The sequence below is a fragment of the Symphodus melops genome (genome assembly GCF_947650265.1).
Source record: "Symphodus melops genome assembly, chromosome: 3".
NCBI lineage: Eukaryota > Metazoa > Chordata > Actinopteri > Labriformes > Labridae > Symphodus > Symphodus melops.
In genome coordinates, this window is record NC_136693.1 from 9,261,151 (window position 1) to 9,277,421 (window position 16,271).

Here is a 16,271-nt window from a genome sequence, read left to right on the forward strand (position 1 = left end):
ACTGTTAGTTTTGTTAAATTAGGCTGACCATCACAACACAATGTCAAGAAAAGGCAAAACATAAGGAGTTGTTTTCAATTCATTCTAGCAGGATTTCCCCCCCCCCCAAAAAAAATAAATGAAATCCTGAAATTTGATATATAAAAGCCAACTGTATGTCAAGTTTATTTCTCATGGAGTTCGAGGAATTTGTTTAACGTCGGTGTTAACTTTGCTTTCACCTAAGCAGATGTCTGACAAGCTGGCATGTTGTTAAATGTGCACTTTGTTTGTAGTTCAGCAGCTAGTAGTGATGTCGATGTCAACAACATCCACCCACAGTGTCACCTGTAAGCTGACAGCTCCACTTCCACTGCAGCTTACAGTACAAGTGAACTGTGGGGTTGTTCAAACCGGACTGCATAGCTGTTAACATTGCCATTGAGATCACCTGCAGCTAAGTGACTGGAAAACATCATAGAAGCCACGGAGCGATCGCTGACGCCGTCACGCTGACCCGCACACCTACACACACTGACACTAACTGGGACTGGATGCGTTACTACTTTTTCATGCTTTGTGTGAGAAAGCAACATTTTTTTTCAAAGGAAGTCCTACATGGGATGTTATTAGCTTCTGAATAAGAGTATAAAGGAGAAAAAAAATAAGTTTATATTAACTATAATTATAAATAATTATTCTCATTTTTCAAATGTGCTGGAAAAAGTGCAAAAAGTTAAGAAAATCGGAAGTTTCTATCAATGTCTGACGGTCATTCTCCCATCGCTCTGGTGGAACTGTCTCTCATTCGTGTGTTTGAAGTTAAAACCAAGCTGGCAGTGCACCTCAGAAGTGTCATCTGACTTAAATGGTGCTTGATAAAGACATCTGTGGGGTTTGACAGCTGCCTCTGCCTTTGACAGGCTCTACACTTCTGTAATTAACCCCACTTAGCAATCCGTCTCATTTTCTCTTTCTTTCTGCCTTCCTCACACACACTCTCTCTCTCTCTCTCTCTCTCTCTCTCTCTCTCTCTCTCTCTCTCTCTCTCTCTCTCTCTCTCCCCCACAGCAAGCACTGAAGGAGAACCTGAGGCGGAGGGAGTCGGAGGAGAAGCAGAGGAGGGCACGGGCGGCGAAGGAGAAGGCTGAGCGGGAGAAGCAGGAGAGGCAGCAGAAGAAGAGGAGGCTGCTGGAAGTCAACGCAGGTAGAGCTTGTTCAATCTGCTCTGCCTGTCAATGCTTGCATTGTTAAGCTCTTGACAGGGAGCCGCGTGCTTAATCAATTTGGGATCAAATGGTGTAAGAGATCATTGAAAGACAAAGACACCCATTTATCAAGTAAACACAAGTCCCATTTAAATGGATTAAAGGAGAGCCCTATTTTCTCCCAGCTCACTATCGGTCTGTATAAAGAAACCTCCACGAGGAAAGCATTTTTATTGATGGAGACGTTAGTAAGAGACAACACTGAAATGCAAAGACATTTAAAATTGAAATGACCCATTGTGTAATCCTGAAAGAGGATTTGAAATGTCGCTCAGTCACCTCCGTTAAAATGATAGACCTTTATTATTCCTTTACACTTCATCTATCACACACAGAGTTTCTAAGATCACACTGGTCAATACACAACATCCTAGCAGCCTCTGTGTTGTGTTACTGTGGCACAGTTACTGTTGATGTGCCCTCTTAGATTATTGAGGTCATATTAGGACAAAATGAGGGTTTGTACAGTATTTAGAAAGGCACCTCTGGTTTGACCTCTTCTTTGACCTGACTCCGGAACAGCTCTCGTCAGGAGCGTACAAAACACTTTGAAAGGATAGCTGATTGCTTAAATGACCTCTAGCTCAGGTCAGTTTTAGTTTGTCATGAATGACTCCACGATCACATTTCAGGATTGAAAAGTGAGTATTTTCTCGTCTGTAAAAGTTGTACTCGCTGTATCTACCAGTGCCTGCTGTGCAGATGCAGCATAAAAATAAAGTTGTGAGAAGAGGATCATGGCGGACCGCAATAAGCCATCAAAGGTTTGGCTAAAACTAAAAAGATTAATAATAATAAAGTGCAACACATGGAGTAAAAACACCTCGCGCAGGGAAAGGAAGCACACCCAATATGATGAAGCATTGACGTCAACACTGCATGAATTTGACGGCATGCTCTTTATCCGATGTGTTTTGATCTCCCATCCACAATAACACCCTGGCACCAGCTAGCAGTTACAGCCCAAGTATGAAACCCAGCTTTGCTCACATTTGCATAATTTCTATTGAGTTACACTAATCACATCTACAATTCTTTTAAAGATCGTGTAGAGAGCCCTCCACCCTCAGTTCCTACAAAGACAGCCTGTAGTGCAGAAACACTTTTTTTTTCTCACTTTTGCGATGAATAAACTCTTGTCACCGTGCAGCGCCATGATTTGTTGTGAAGGGGTTTAACTCCTTACTCACTGTTGAGTCAGCAGCGTTAAGATATGCAATGCATCATTGGTATCTGCAAATAATATTCACCGATTTTAGATTTTTGTCATCATGGTACATCAGAAACAGTTAACAGAACTCAAATCCGACATGAGGGAAAAAAAGGGTTTCAATGTGTATCCATGTTTTATTCGAGAAATGTTAATTTTCACAAATGATAGTGGAAAAGTCCCCGTCAAAGTTCACAGTTTGTATTCCCCCATTCAACCAGAAACAGAGCTGGAATCAATAAAACATAAACAGTACCCATCGCTATATCTGAGGAGGCAAGACATGGCATAAAAAGAATCTGCACAGATCAAAGATGGCAGACAAACCGAGAGGTTCTGACACCATGATGACAGTTTTTATATCCTTTATATCAATGCAAAGTGCCATTGGACATTTTCACAGTATCAGCCAGCTGAACGTGGTGGAAAAAATCTCAGGAGTTTTGAGCAGAAAAAAACCCCCCATTTGTGTGGCATTTTATCAACACTTCGCTTTCTAACAACAGTAAGAGTTTGACTGCTATGTGTCAGACTTCAACTGGCCAACCCCAAAACTCCCTTTGAAAATGTCACATTTTCATTTAAAAACATGTTGAGTCTCTTTTGATGTTCTTCAGGGCTGAATACATGGTTTCCTCTTTACATCCGGCCTTGATAGACAGAGCTGGGATTTTAACTCTGCCTATGCAGCTGCAGGGCGTTAGGTGCTTTGAAACTTGGTGGCTGAACGCACGCTTGCATATTGTCAATTGATGTTAAAGAAGTTTTTTATAAAGACCTCTACTTATAACCATTTTCAAACGCTTTTCTGCCGTGGCCCTCGGGTGCACTGGAGCTAGAATGATAAAACTATTTACCAAGCAGGTTCAGACTTCAATGTGAAGAAGGCAATGTTTACCTTATGCCAGAGCATCTGGCACCAACCAGTTGTTGTTGTTTTTTCCCTACCTCTTTTTAAGCAGCTCTGGTGCCAGAAACGTGTTCAACAGTGCAGCCTGCAGACCCAATTCTATTGCCAAAGCCGAGGCTGGCAAAGCACTTGAGCTTGGCACTTCAAGCACTGCTCCAGCATCTATGGTGAACATGACTATGCCAGCCACTGCAGCACTCCTGTAGATGTTAAAGTGCAAATAGAGAAGCACCATGCTCCATCCAGGCCAGAGCACTGCTGTGGGCGTCCTGTTTCGCCAAAGCAAGACCTCACTTGCGCTCAAGGCGCATAATAAAAGCCTTTGTAAGCCCTTTGCCATGGCCTGGACCTTCTCACTTTTTACCATTTGCCACACATGACCCAAAGTTTCACAAGTATGCCCTCATCCAAAGTGAAGGGTCATATCAACTGGAAACAAATTGACTTTATTCATGGGTAGCTTAAGAGTTGACACTTTGTCTTTAAGTGGTTATCTGAGAATATCTGAAACAGGGCTTGGAAAAAAGAAAAAAGAAATTAAAGCTGGGCACCATGCATATGATGTGTGTATTATTCCGAAGTGTGCGTGTTTGCATGAGAAGGTAAGACACAATGCCAAAGTCCACACATGAGCTGAAGCGTTCCAATTCACAGCCTGACGCACATCGCACATTGGTGGCAGCATTGCGCTGGAGGGTTGCTTCTCAGCAGAAGGTTCTTGAAGGCTTCTGAACAAGGAGGGTAAAAATCAATGCAGAGTGTAAAGAAAACATAACAACATATTTCGCTCGAAGTGGCAAATCAGAATTCAGGCGATCAAAATCAAGCATGTATGGTAGGACATGCTGTTCATGGCTCACAGATGACATGGAACAGACATTAAAGTGTTCCGATAGTCATAATTCATCAGTGTATTCTAAAAGCTGGGATTGCTGCCTGGAACTTTCCATTAGTGGTGTTGATTTTTTATTCAATCAAGAATTTAGAGTTTCACGTTATATCTGGATTTTGATGAGCTTGTTTTTCCACCAACTAAGTAAATGCTTTATTTGGAACGAAATGTTTATGTTCAGTTTGAAAGACTGTTACATGTTTTGACAGCTCGGACACACATGCGTGCGTGTGTGTGTTCTGCACTGTAAGTGTGGAGTTGTGTTTTACTGCAAACTTTTTTTTTTCTATTTTCAGAAAAGTAGTACAGAAATAAGAAAATCCTAACAACAAACATCAGCCAAATTTTGTCAGAAAGGCTTAAACAAATGTGCCCAGAGCTTGAAATTTATTTAGCTACGCTCAAATTAAGATAAAGCTAAAGGCAAACTCAGTGACACCCCCAAGAAATGATGTTTCTGCCAATGAATGACAAACACACACGCGCACACACACACACTGATTGTTGGGATGAAATGAATATGTGATAGATATTTGGCATTGTGCTGCCAACCCAGGACAGGATTTATTCACTCTCTCTCACTCTGTCTGTCTCTCAGCCTATTTATTAACTAAAGAGCTTTCTCTTTGTTTGTCAGGGAGGATTGTCCTCGATGGAGATTTTCTGTGTAATCATCTGATTATCCATCAATTCCCTAAAAAGCCCCAGAGAGGCTGCACATCCACATTATGCTGAAGGGCACAGCAATGAGAGACACGGGGAGAAAGGGGGAGGGAGGGACTCCTGGAGGAGATGATCAAATTGAGTTTTAGTTTCTTTACCTTCCACAGGTATCTGCATCGGGCTTCTAGCTTACCTGTTTACGTATTCTGGAATTGTAAGATACTTCCAGTTTCCCTCTCATTTCCCTGTCTCTTTACCTTCCACAGACTAGGCTTCTACCCATAATATAACATGCAGCCCGGTTTCATCAGCTGCTCTGTGCTTTCTGGCAGTCAGAGAGAAAGAGAGCATCAGCTTGCATGCATTTGCATACCGCCCTATGGAGATTGAAATTCAGATTGAATAGGTGTTTTTTTTTTTTTCGTTTTTTTTTTTTTCTTCCTCCTAGTGTCGCTGTGCCTGGCTGGTGTATGACAAATCTTTTGCATTAACTCCCAGGGTAGGCCGGGAGCGAGAATGTTTGTGGAGCGACAAATTACACATCAGAGCTTTATTTAACATTCCCTACATGGCTACAAGCAATAAACTATTAAGACGTCAAATAGAAGAACAGCAAGAGATACAACTCTGCATGCAAAGATGCTAAAAACATAGGAGGGGCATGAGAGAGAGAGAGAGAGATCATTTGTCTAAGCGTTAGCTCATATGAGATACCTCATGTTCTTAGATGCTGAGGGTGAACTTGCCCTGCCTATGCAGTGTAATGTCCTCAGTGCTTCCAGATGGTTTGGATTTGATGCTAATTTGTTCTTTAAACGGGTAGATGCTTTATTATTACTTATCAGTGCTAAATGTCGTGATTTCACTCTCATATCTAGTGTGTATGACCAGCTTGTATCATGGAGCCACCAAAGCTCAAATTTTAAGCGATTTTTCAAAACGTGCTTAAATCAGTGTCAACATTACATACTGTGTACTTCAACTAACCACTATTTCTCGTTGCTGGCTACGATGTGTGTTATATAGGGCTGTACCAAAGGCCCTTCTGGCCCTATTCATCCATCTTGGCAGGCTTTCCTTGGACTGAATGAAATCACAGACTTTACTCCATTCTGTTACACTTTCATTTGCCCATCGTGACTGATTCATGCTACAAAAGCGTTTCATCCTGATTTTGTAAGCCAGGATATCACGCAATGGACCTCAAAACCTTGAATTGGTCAAATCTAGTGTGACTGCCCTGGTCTGATTGCTGATATGAACTGAGTCACCACCTTTTTCCACATTTGACTTCCTGCTGGAAAGCAAAGTGATCATGTGACCCCACATCTTCACATGCCCATGAGCGGAATTTTTCCAAGACTAGCTGACTTTTTTTTTTAATTAGCAATATTTGTTTTTACATTTTTCAACTATATGTCAAGTCATGTAAGAAAAGGGAACTTATATATTATAAGAACATTATCAATGAAAACAACAGTGAGGTGATTTCCTCCACACACCTTCAGCTGTGTCCAAATCAAAAACGCCCCACAGCAATATTTATCAGCTGGTGATGATACGTTGCTGTCATCTGTCCATCCCTCTTCATCTTCCAGTAAATGGCTTGGCTGTTTGCCTGTCAATGTATCAGTAAAGTGGAACACGATGTATTCAATAGAGATAGAAGGGGCTGGCTGGCCTTATTGCACTGTTTGCCTTCTGAGTGTCCAAGGGAACACAGTGGTCGACCTGCATTCACCGTACTCAGGCATGTGATTTACTCTCCTCAGCTTTTTCTATCCCAGTTCAATTGACCCTATTTCTTGCCATACCCCAGCCCACCTCTGCTACACACTGACTCAGACTGGGTCATTGCCCTGATGATAAGTGCCACATCCTGTTGAGTGAAGTGGCGGGAGGCATTACTGTGGGTCTGAATAGAGGGGAGACATCCAAACACAGATAGGCTGCACGTCCAGACAATGAAAAATGCCAGGCTGAACAGGCTCTGATTAAATAGATGGTGATTGAAGTTTCACTACAGACCATGCGGATTACTATAGTTGTTTCACTGTGATGGAAGTTCAACTCTGTCTTGATTCCCCTGCCAGAGTTTATATCTTCTTTTCTTCTTTTCTTTTTTTTTTGGGGGGGGGGGGGGGGGGGGGGGTAGAGTAAACATCTTTCTGATGATCTTACTTGCACGCCTGTTTGTCATCATTTGAACATCTAATACATAATTCCACACATTTTCTGTCCTTTTTTCCCCCCATCTAAAGGGACCTCTAATTTTAACCTTGCACAGTAGAGGACATTGGGCTGAGTTCCCGTTTTCTTTTTTACTACTAAACTGTTGCATTTGGAGCTTACTGTGGAGCTGCTTTAAAAAAAAAAGATGTGAACACATGGTAGACACTTTTGCTTTTCTTAAAATAGACATCAGTAAGGCCTAGACTAGCGTGTTAGAGTGTCTTCTTTTTTTCCTCTTTTTTTTGTGGAAGTTGAAGGGGAAAAAAAAAAAGCCTCTGTGCACATTGCACACCTGTCATGAGAGCTCTGATGCCAGATGCAGCCGAATAGAAATAGGCAGGCGAATTGTGCACATCAAAGCAACCAATCAGCAGCTCTACTGCCAAAGCTGGGATACCACTCCTCACTGTCCCGTTCCTCTCGCTGGTCTTTGTTCTCTCGCCACATCCTCCTCAACACCACCTTTCACAAAGCTGAATGACTGTCTCAAACCCATTTCACAGTTACTGGCTTGACTAATATTCTACTGCCATGTGTTCCTCCTCCATTACTAACCATGTGACATGTCTGTGATCTCTCTTTCTCAAAGTTTGCGAGTACGTGGGTGTCAGTATATAAATATGTGTTATGATTTTCAGTGTTCGGCTGTCGGAAAGCACCTCTTGTCTACATTCTATAAAGCTGGATTTATTTCTTTTTTATTTTTCGTCTTGTCCTGTCTGAGTCTCCCCTGATTGATGTGTAAAATTGGACTGTTTTTGCTACCACATATTCCTGAGGCATGAGATCTGAGTGGGTTTCTTTTTCCTCTCCTCCTGAGGCACCCAAACTGTTTCATGTTTTCGTGAGTTGGAGTCAAACGTAGCTCTACACATGAAGGCACACACTGCAGGTTGTGATAGATTTATCGGGTTGTTTTGACTTGTTTTCCTGCGTTCTATCTGTATTTGTGTGTGTGTGTGTGTGTGTGTGTGTGTGTGTGTGTTGTGGAGAATGTAAAGCTTGCAACCTATGATGAATTGCCGTAGCAGAGCAGACAAAGTTGAGCGTCGAGGAGCATTGGTAATGCTCAGGAATTCTTGCTGCCTCTCCGCTCGGCGTAATGATGACGAACTGGGCACATATCAGCCAGAGGAGGAGTGCAAAGCAAAACAAATGTAAACATAGATCCAGGCAGTCAAGGAAGTGGGCCATGATGTCTCCAATTTCTTGTAAATGTCTGGCTTTGCCGCTGCCGTTTGGCAAGTAGAGGATTGGTTCCAACCACGGCCCACCGCCCTGGGGACCCTCTGCCCTCGATATGAAGCTCCACAGTAGACGAGTGTTTGCTGCAAAGGGACCCGATACTGTGGAGCCAATCGGCAGTTTTGATTAGTTTAAAGACGATCCCTCGTGGAGCTGCGTGGAACCGTGTGAGTGAAAGAGGATGATGGTACCATGATGCAGTGGTGGACTGTTCTAGTTAGTGGCTAATGACGGACTGTGAGATGGAAAGAGAGACGAGGAAAAGAAAGGACAAGCTGCAGAGGTGGATCAGTGAGTGTGTTCACAGTCCAACGCTGTCTTTGTTAGTACGTGTTTAAATAAAAGCAATAAAACTTGTTCTTAAATGAGGTTTTTTTTTTAACACAGGTCACTTCGACTTAATTCGAAATCTTACGGGAAAAACTGCAAACGTGGGGGGGGGGGGAAGAAAAACACCCACACACAGACATTAGCATGAGAAGCACAGGATGAACTTTTATCCACAGTATGTATTCTCCCTGACATCCCCATATACCTGCTTCTCTTTCTGCCTTTCCATCCACTGGAGGCTGTTTTCACGACAAATCACCAGCCTGCTCCATCACTCTGCCACAGGTGTCAGGGCCAAGCGGCTTTCTGTTGTGCCAACTCAGGCCGTGATTAACATGTCATATCTGCAAAGCTTCCCCCTTTCTCCCTTCAATCTGCATTCTGATATGTCCTCTGCTTCTACACTAAAGGAATTGTTATTTAGAGTCGAATATATTCTGCAATAAATATTCCCAGGTTTGAGTATTTGACAGTGTAGTGTCTATTCGTGACATAGAATGTGCTTGTTAGAGCCTTGTTATTGAACATGATTACATTATTATATAGCGCCTTGCTTTTGTAAGTTCTGAATCTGTATGCCAAACCTTAACGCTAAACAAAACTTTTTTCTGATTTAGTTTCTTTACCTCTCCTCGGTCTTCCAGCACCCTCTCATTCTCTGTCTTTTGTTGGTTGTTGTTTTTTTTTTTCAGAGAATGATGAGACGGGTGTGATGGATAGTTTGCTGGAAGCCCTTCAGTCAGGTGCTGCATTCAGAGACCGCAGGAAGAGAGCGCCAAGACCCAGAGGTGAGTCTTATAACCTTTACTTACAGTTAGACAGAAACAAGGTCGCAACACATCGAAAGGAAATATCACGTTTGTCTGGAAAGAGAGGAACAAAAATTGTGGACATTTTCTGATTTGGTTCAGATGTTGAAAAAAATCACCATGACTCCTGTTTATAACCTGCCAGTTTCCTTGTTTTGTGTGAACACTGAGTGAATTAAATCCATCCTCGGTTTTTCATGCCTTGGCTCCATACTCAGTCACTTGCAAAATACACTAATTTGTTGTTTGAACACATGCTTGCTAGCAGCACAATGCCAGAGAATCCTCCGCCTGACAACATTACTACAACTGTTTGATGTTGGGATCTCAGTCAAAGAAAATACAAACTTATTTTCTTCTCTGGCAATCTTCAATCCATATCCAGGAAATGGAAAAATTAAACAAGCACATGTTGAAAATTCAAAATGTGATCACTACGTATTATTTAACTGATTGTATATTGAGCTTCAGGGGCGATGAATAGCATATTCTTTCTTGTTTATTAACTTCCCTTCACAGCCTTTCTTCAGCAAGAGAATGCCTCCTTGTGATTTTTTTTTTTTTATTATTATTATTATTTTTTTTATTGCTGTTGATTTTTCTACTGTGCTGGAAATATTTGTTCACCACCCTCCTTACAGATCACCAGCAGCAGACGATCAGCCCAGGTTCATTCCGGCAGGTCCTCAGGCCTGTTAACCATGGTAAAGCTGAACATGAACAACCTGCCAAGCTTAAGCCACAAGCATGCTCAGCTCTGTCTCCGATCTGTTCTTTGAAATCAGTGGAAAACTTCTCTTGCAAATTCACCTTGACAGTTCATGTCCTGCTTTTTTTTGTGTGTGTGTGTGTGTGTGTGTGTGTGTGTGTGTGTGACCTTTTCAGTCCAGGACTTTTGTCTTCTTGTGACCTTGTGTGCACTGTATGAAAGTGTGAAAGGCCATAGTTGAAATAGTTTGAGGCAGAGCAATCTTTGAACAATGTAGGGTTTGGTCCTTGAAGGAAGTGTGTGTGGGTGCGTGTGGCCATGAATGATAAGGTTCCTAAACTGCTCAGTAACTAAATCATTGGAGTTCAATCTTTTGCTTTTAAATGCAATTTGAATCTTACATTTTTAAGATACTGCTGTTGATGTTTCACAACATTTTGTACTGTAAAATAGTTTGGCAAGTTTGGGGGAGACTATTTTTATTTTTTTTATTATTTTTTTTGTATTCTCTCACTGCAGAGCCTATGGGGTGAATTGTGTGTTTGTCAAACACAGTGAAGCATTTACACCACAATTAAACATCCTCAACATGCCAAAAGCTGTGGTAGCCTACAGCCCTTCAAGTCTTGCGTTAATATAAACAAAATACTTCAGGAATTTAAATGTGTATTAAGGCAAGGGCTATTTGTTACTATAACTATAACTATATAATATGTAGAGATTTGACATGATAATAGTTACACCAAATCGAGTTATTCTATATCGTTCAAGCCTGTGAGCACATGTTGTGCTTTAGGCTGAGAAAAAAACAACAACAGCTCTCTTTCCTTGTCAAAGGTTTTCTACAATCATTACCGAGGCACTTAAAAAATTACACTGTAACCCTATTACCTCTTATTGCTTGTAATTAGAATCCCAGTGGGCTAGGCACAGGCACACATGAATAAAATTATTCACGCTCAATCCACCCACATCATTGATGGCAATGATAAAGGGCCTTGCTCTGTTGTTCTGCTATGACTTATCTGAAATTAGATTGGAAAGGGACGAGGGGGAGGGAGATATACGGGGTGGGTGGAAAGAGACGGATAGAGGTGGTTGCGGCAGAAGAAATGGAGAGAAATGGTGTGAGGAAGAGAGATGGATCCAGTTTGTAAGGATGAAACTAAGGAATAATGTGGGAGAAATTGAAAATTGGACTCAGATGCTATTTGGTGTGTTTGGATTTGAGTGTGTGTGTGTGTGTGTGAGAGAGAGAGAGAGAGAGAGAGAGATGGAGTCAACAAGCCAGTACTGCGTTGTATTAACAGGGGATTAGAGAAAAAAGGAAATTGTTAGGCTGCTGCTCAGTGTCCATGTTGTGAAGAGAAAAAAAAAAACCTCATGGCGTGTTGAACAGGTAAGAAGGTCCTGGAAGGTTTCTGGCCCTGTTGCCCCCTGCTGGCAACATCAGACATGACTTTGTTGACTAATACAGCTCATGGCTTTACCCTGTCACTGCAGGCATCATACTCACTGCCAGCCTCCCAGAGCAAACACAGCTAATTACTTTTCTCTGCCCAGCCCCGGCACCAGCTCAGCCCTCTCAGTACCCATTCATCTTAATTTCCCCCTCTCTGCCATCTGCCTCCTAAATAATACTCCTCCTCATTTCCCTACCATCCCATATCCCTGCTGTCTTCTTCTATACTCTCATGGCCTGACGACGGCCCTCCCTAAACATAATTGCCTGTTATTGGTAAGGAGTCTCCACCTCCTCCGCCTCAACTCTTCTCGCCCATTCCTTTTCTTCCCTACTTTTCTTCTACGCTCTTGTAGGCATGAATTTCCCCGGGTTTTAGGAGCTGGAGTGATCAGAACCCGCAGGACGCTCTCTATTTATGTGGGAGGTGATGAAGTTTAGACCACAGCGCGAGCACTTAACCAGCTGCTTTCACTTTCACACCACCGTGCCACCTCCTTTTCACACACTTTTAAATACCCTTAAATAATTGATCTCTAGGGTGCTGCCGCAGTCCACTGGAGCAGCAAAGAGAATTAAAACTGAAACATCTGCGGGAGAAGACACCGTAATTAGTGGTGAAAGGGAGAGATTTGAATGGTCAATGTGGAAATGTGTGGCGCCATTAAGCTTTCACACCAGGGGATCCTGAAGCAGCAGTCTGTTGTCTGCAGAAACAAAACAAATGGCAGGATGGATTGTGCTCTCCAAGACTTTGGTGAGACCGCGGTGTCGTTCGATTATGACTGTAGTGCTCGGTGGTCGTGATGAGAGTGATTGCAACGCATCAGAAAATGGGTTTAAAAGTTTCCTTGCAGTCTACTCCAGTTTTCTGTCATCAATGGATGCAAATGGTTCCCTCCTTTTTCTCATCTTTCTCCTACTCTCTTTTTTTAATGTTAGCACCCCGGCCTTGGTTGCTTTCATTTTCTCAAGATCCCCCCCGACAACGAAATTGGCTCAACACACTTTAACATGAGCCAGCAGCTCAGGTGTTGAGCCTGGGCTGCAGTCTCCCTCATCGCACACAAACTACATAGAGGTATACAGACACATGGGCAGACTTCAGGGGATGACGGTAAGCAGGCTTTGTGGCGGCTGTGGCCTGGGTTAGGATAAGGCTGCAGGGCTCTTGGGCTCCTTGACACTCTAAATTGGATTGGGCTCCACAGAATGATGGATCGATGGTGGTTAGCCACACAGGTGTAAGAGACTAGAATCTGCAAATTGAATCTATAAAGCATCCATAGCTTTTTAAATGTGTCCCACTGAAAACATCTCTCCAGGCACTGTCTGGTCATTTCAGCTTTTTGTTTTTTTTGTGTTTTTTCTCGGCGAGCCCTCGCCACAGCCTCTCTCGTGTGTGTGTGTGTGTGTGTGTGTGTGTGTGTGTGTGTGTGTGTGTGTGTGTGTGTGTGTGTGTGTGTGTGTGTGTGTGTGTGTGTGTGTGTGTGTGTGTGTGTGTGTGTGTGTGTGTGTGTGTGTGTGTGTGTGTGTGTGTGTGTGTGTGTGTGTGTGTGTGTGTGTGTGTGTGTGTGTGTGTGTGTGTGTGTGTGTGTGTTGAGGGGGCAAAACAAAACTACACCCACATGTTTAATTTTCCTTGTTTCACTTTGTTTGACAGAAAAGAGCTACCGTGTGTGTGCGAGCCTGCAGAAGCCAGAAGTTGCTCTTTGAGAGTACAGTCTGTATTGAACACAGCGACCTTGATCGATTATGGGAGAGAGTGCAGAGCAACAGGATCTGCAAAGTCTCTGTCTTTAGGAGCCATTACCCCAGATGTCTTTAGTAAAACTGACCTAACAATTGTCAGGGATGCTAAAGCTATGAGCTAGTGCTTGAAGTGGATGTAAAGGTCACTTCACAAAGTCATTGAACCCCTTTACCAAATGGAAACAGTTTTTTTCTGACTTGCTCTTGAAGTATTAAAGCTCCAGTCAGTGGATTTGTTCTGTGCTCAGTTTTTTTTACCAACTTAAAGATGGTATTGGAATAACGGTGTGAATCGCGGAAGGAGCTGGAGAACAGACTTCATAAGAGAGACAGCCCACTGTTTCTTTCAGATGCCGAGCTGCAGAAGATCATTAGGATCAAATTGGGGAAAGTTTGAAGTTGGAGTCAAAGTCAAAAAAAGTTATATTAAAAAAAAAAAAGAGAGAAAGTGAGATTGTTTCCTACCATCGCTGTTTTTTTGTGTGCTCACATGTGAGACGTTGTTGGGAGAGAGAAAAAAGCAGCATTGAGAGTCAGCCACTGTATCTTCCTCAGGCTGGGATACTCTGGTGGAATGTGCCGTTAGATGCTCGCCCTTTTTGGTGGGCGTCTTATAGACTGTGATATGAGGATTTTTCTGGAGGCTACTGCATCCTGCACGTTGCGTGTGTGCTTCTCATCCCTCTTCAACATTTCTGTCTCTTCATATCAATGTCAATTATGGGAGAAAGCTTCCCATCTTTCCAAAGCTCCTCAGTCTGCTTCTTTTTTCTTTTTTTTTTCTTGTACTTTTTGACTTTGTTTTGCTTCTACTTTATTTCCTCCCTTCGCCTCGTTACTTTTCCCCCAGACATGTCATAAGCAAAAAAAAAAGGAGAGAAAAAGGGTTATTAAATCATTTCAGTGGGCCCAAGACAAAAAGAGGAGCTCAGACACGCTCCTCCCAAGATCTTTGTGAATTAATGCCACACGTCATTGTTTCAAAATTGAGTTGCTGATTTATCTGCATTTGGTCATAATATATCATCCAGCCATCAGGTACGGCCCGTGCGTTTTTCATTAAAGTGACAGATTATTGCCAGAGAGCTTCTGTTCCTGGACACTGAGTGTTCACTCTCCCCACTTTCACGCATACACGCTCATGCATACATGCATAGAAATTGTCAGCTTAAACCCTGTGTTCTAATGATGTTCAGGGTACAGGTTAAAGGTCACTCCCGGGTCAGGAAATTAGCCCGCGTGTAAGACCTAGACAGGTGGACCTCTCTCTGTATTCATGTAGACAGTCGTCAGAGTCACCGTGTCTCTTATCGCCTCACTTGATTGGTGGTTTAGATGTTTAACCCTTCATGTAGACAAAGCCACATCCAGATGGAAACGTGTACCTTGACCTGTCTTTGTCTATCTGTCTGTCTGTATGTGTGAGTGCACATGCATTTTTCAGCCAGTGTAAGCATGCATTGAACAGATGGAGCAAGAGGGCACCTAGACAAAGTGGCTGGTGTAATTAGGGGCAGCCTGTGCAGCGAGACTTGTGGAATAGTAATTGAGTTATGTAGAGAGCAATGAAGGCACTTTTCTTTTTTTTTTCTTTTTTATAACCTTTATGTTTTCACTGAGAACAATGCTGTCATTGTCCTAGAATTCCCCGGAGCATGATTTCACAGTTACATTGAGTCACACATGGAAGCTGCCCAGTAAAATACTCTCTGATCTGTTGGCTACTAAGCAGTTCTTTTCAAAGAAGCTCGTAGCTCGTGATTAATTGCAGCAGATTCATTCTACTGGTCTGGCGAGTTAATCAGAGAATATCCAGGCACAAGGTCCTACCTGATGACCAAGGGTAGAATATACAGTTCAGAGTACAGAGTGTTTGTGTCCATCCAAGGATAACACAATCACATGTATGTGCACTGTAAATAGACACCATATGTGATACAGACTTTCTCCTGAAGATTCTGTTCTTATTTAATGCATCATAATGAGTCATAATGCATGCACATATCGAGTTGTGGTTAAACTAATAAAGCCTGTATTAGCCTCTGCTAAGAGAGGAAATTGAAGCCCCTCTAGACTTTAACCCGTGTTCCTAAAAATGTAATCTGTATAATCCATGCCAAGTCCAAAAATGTAGGAAGATGAGAAAGTGAAATAGTGTCCTGTATATTCACTTGACTCCATGGGAGAGGTCAGTGTAATGGATGAGAGCAGAGTGGCCAGTGGACACACACACACACACACACACACACAATGGCAGCTCCACTGTGCCCACTCAGTCCTAAATAGAAAACAGATGATAACCAACACCTCTGCACTCTGCTCAATGTCGCTCTGTTGTACATCCTATCATTTTAACCAAGTCCTAAGCCGATCAGGCTCGTCAGATATCCACTTTTAGCTGGATTATGAGGAGGCTGGGCTGTAATAAGGGCTGTGGATCGTGAAATAGAAAGTGGCGTTCAGCATGTCGAGCCAAGGACCCTAATCAGCCCATTCACACCAGCTCAGGCCCCAAACAGAAGGTACGGCTGCTAATGTAGGATTGCTATTCAGCTGGCTTCTGTGATCCTTTTCTTTTTATTCCTTCTCACGGTCACACCGCCTCCTTCTCTGCCTGCCTTAAATAATACACACATCATAGGGATAGAAGCAGAAAAGAGATGAAAGTACACAGATTTATCAGGATAAACATCTTGGTTATACTTTCAAATCACATGTGATTGTTTTCTCATCCTTTTAATCATCTCCCTGTCTTTCTGTCTCTCTTCTGCTCTCCGTCCCTTTCTCCTCTGAACCTGTTCTGTACGTTG

The 16,271-nt window shown here is 42.6% G+C and overlaps 1 protein-coding gene across 4 annotated transcripts in view; it reads left to right on the forward strand.

Annotated features, from left to right (window-relative positions):
* LOC306821186 (protein diaphanous homolog 3-like) overlaps window positions 1-16,271 on the forward strand; it is a 162,943-nt gene that overhangs the window by 106,430 nt on the left and 40,242 nt on the right. For 3 of the 4 annotated variants that reach the window (XM_079339458.1, XM_079339459.1, XM_079339457.1), the window contains 3 exons: window positions 1,051-1,186; window positions 9,422-9,517; window positions 10,180-10,242. In XM_079339458.1, the coding sequence (XP_079195584.1) occupies window positions 1,051-1,186; window positions 9,422-9,517; window positions 10,180-10,242 (295 nt within the window). The remainder of the gene's footprint in view (window positions 1-1,050; window positions 1,187-9,421; window positions 9,518-10,179; window positions 10,243-16,271) is intronic. The other variant, XM_079339460.1, reaches the window with a different exon arrangement.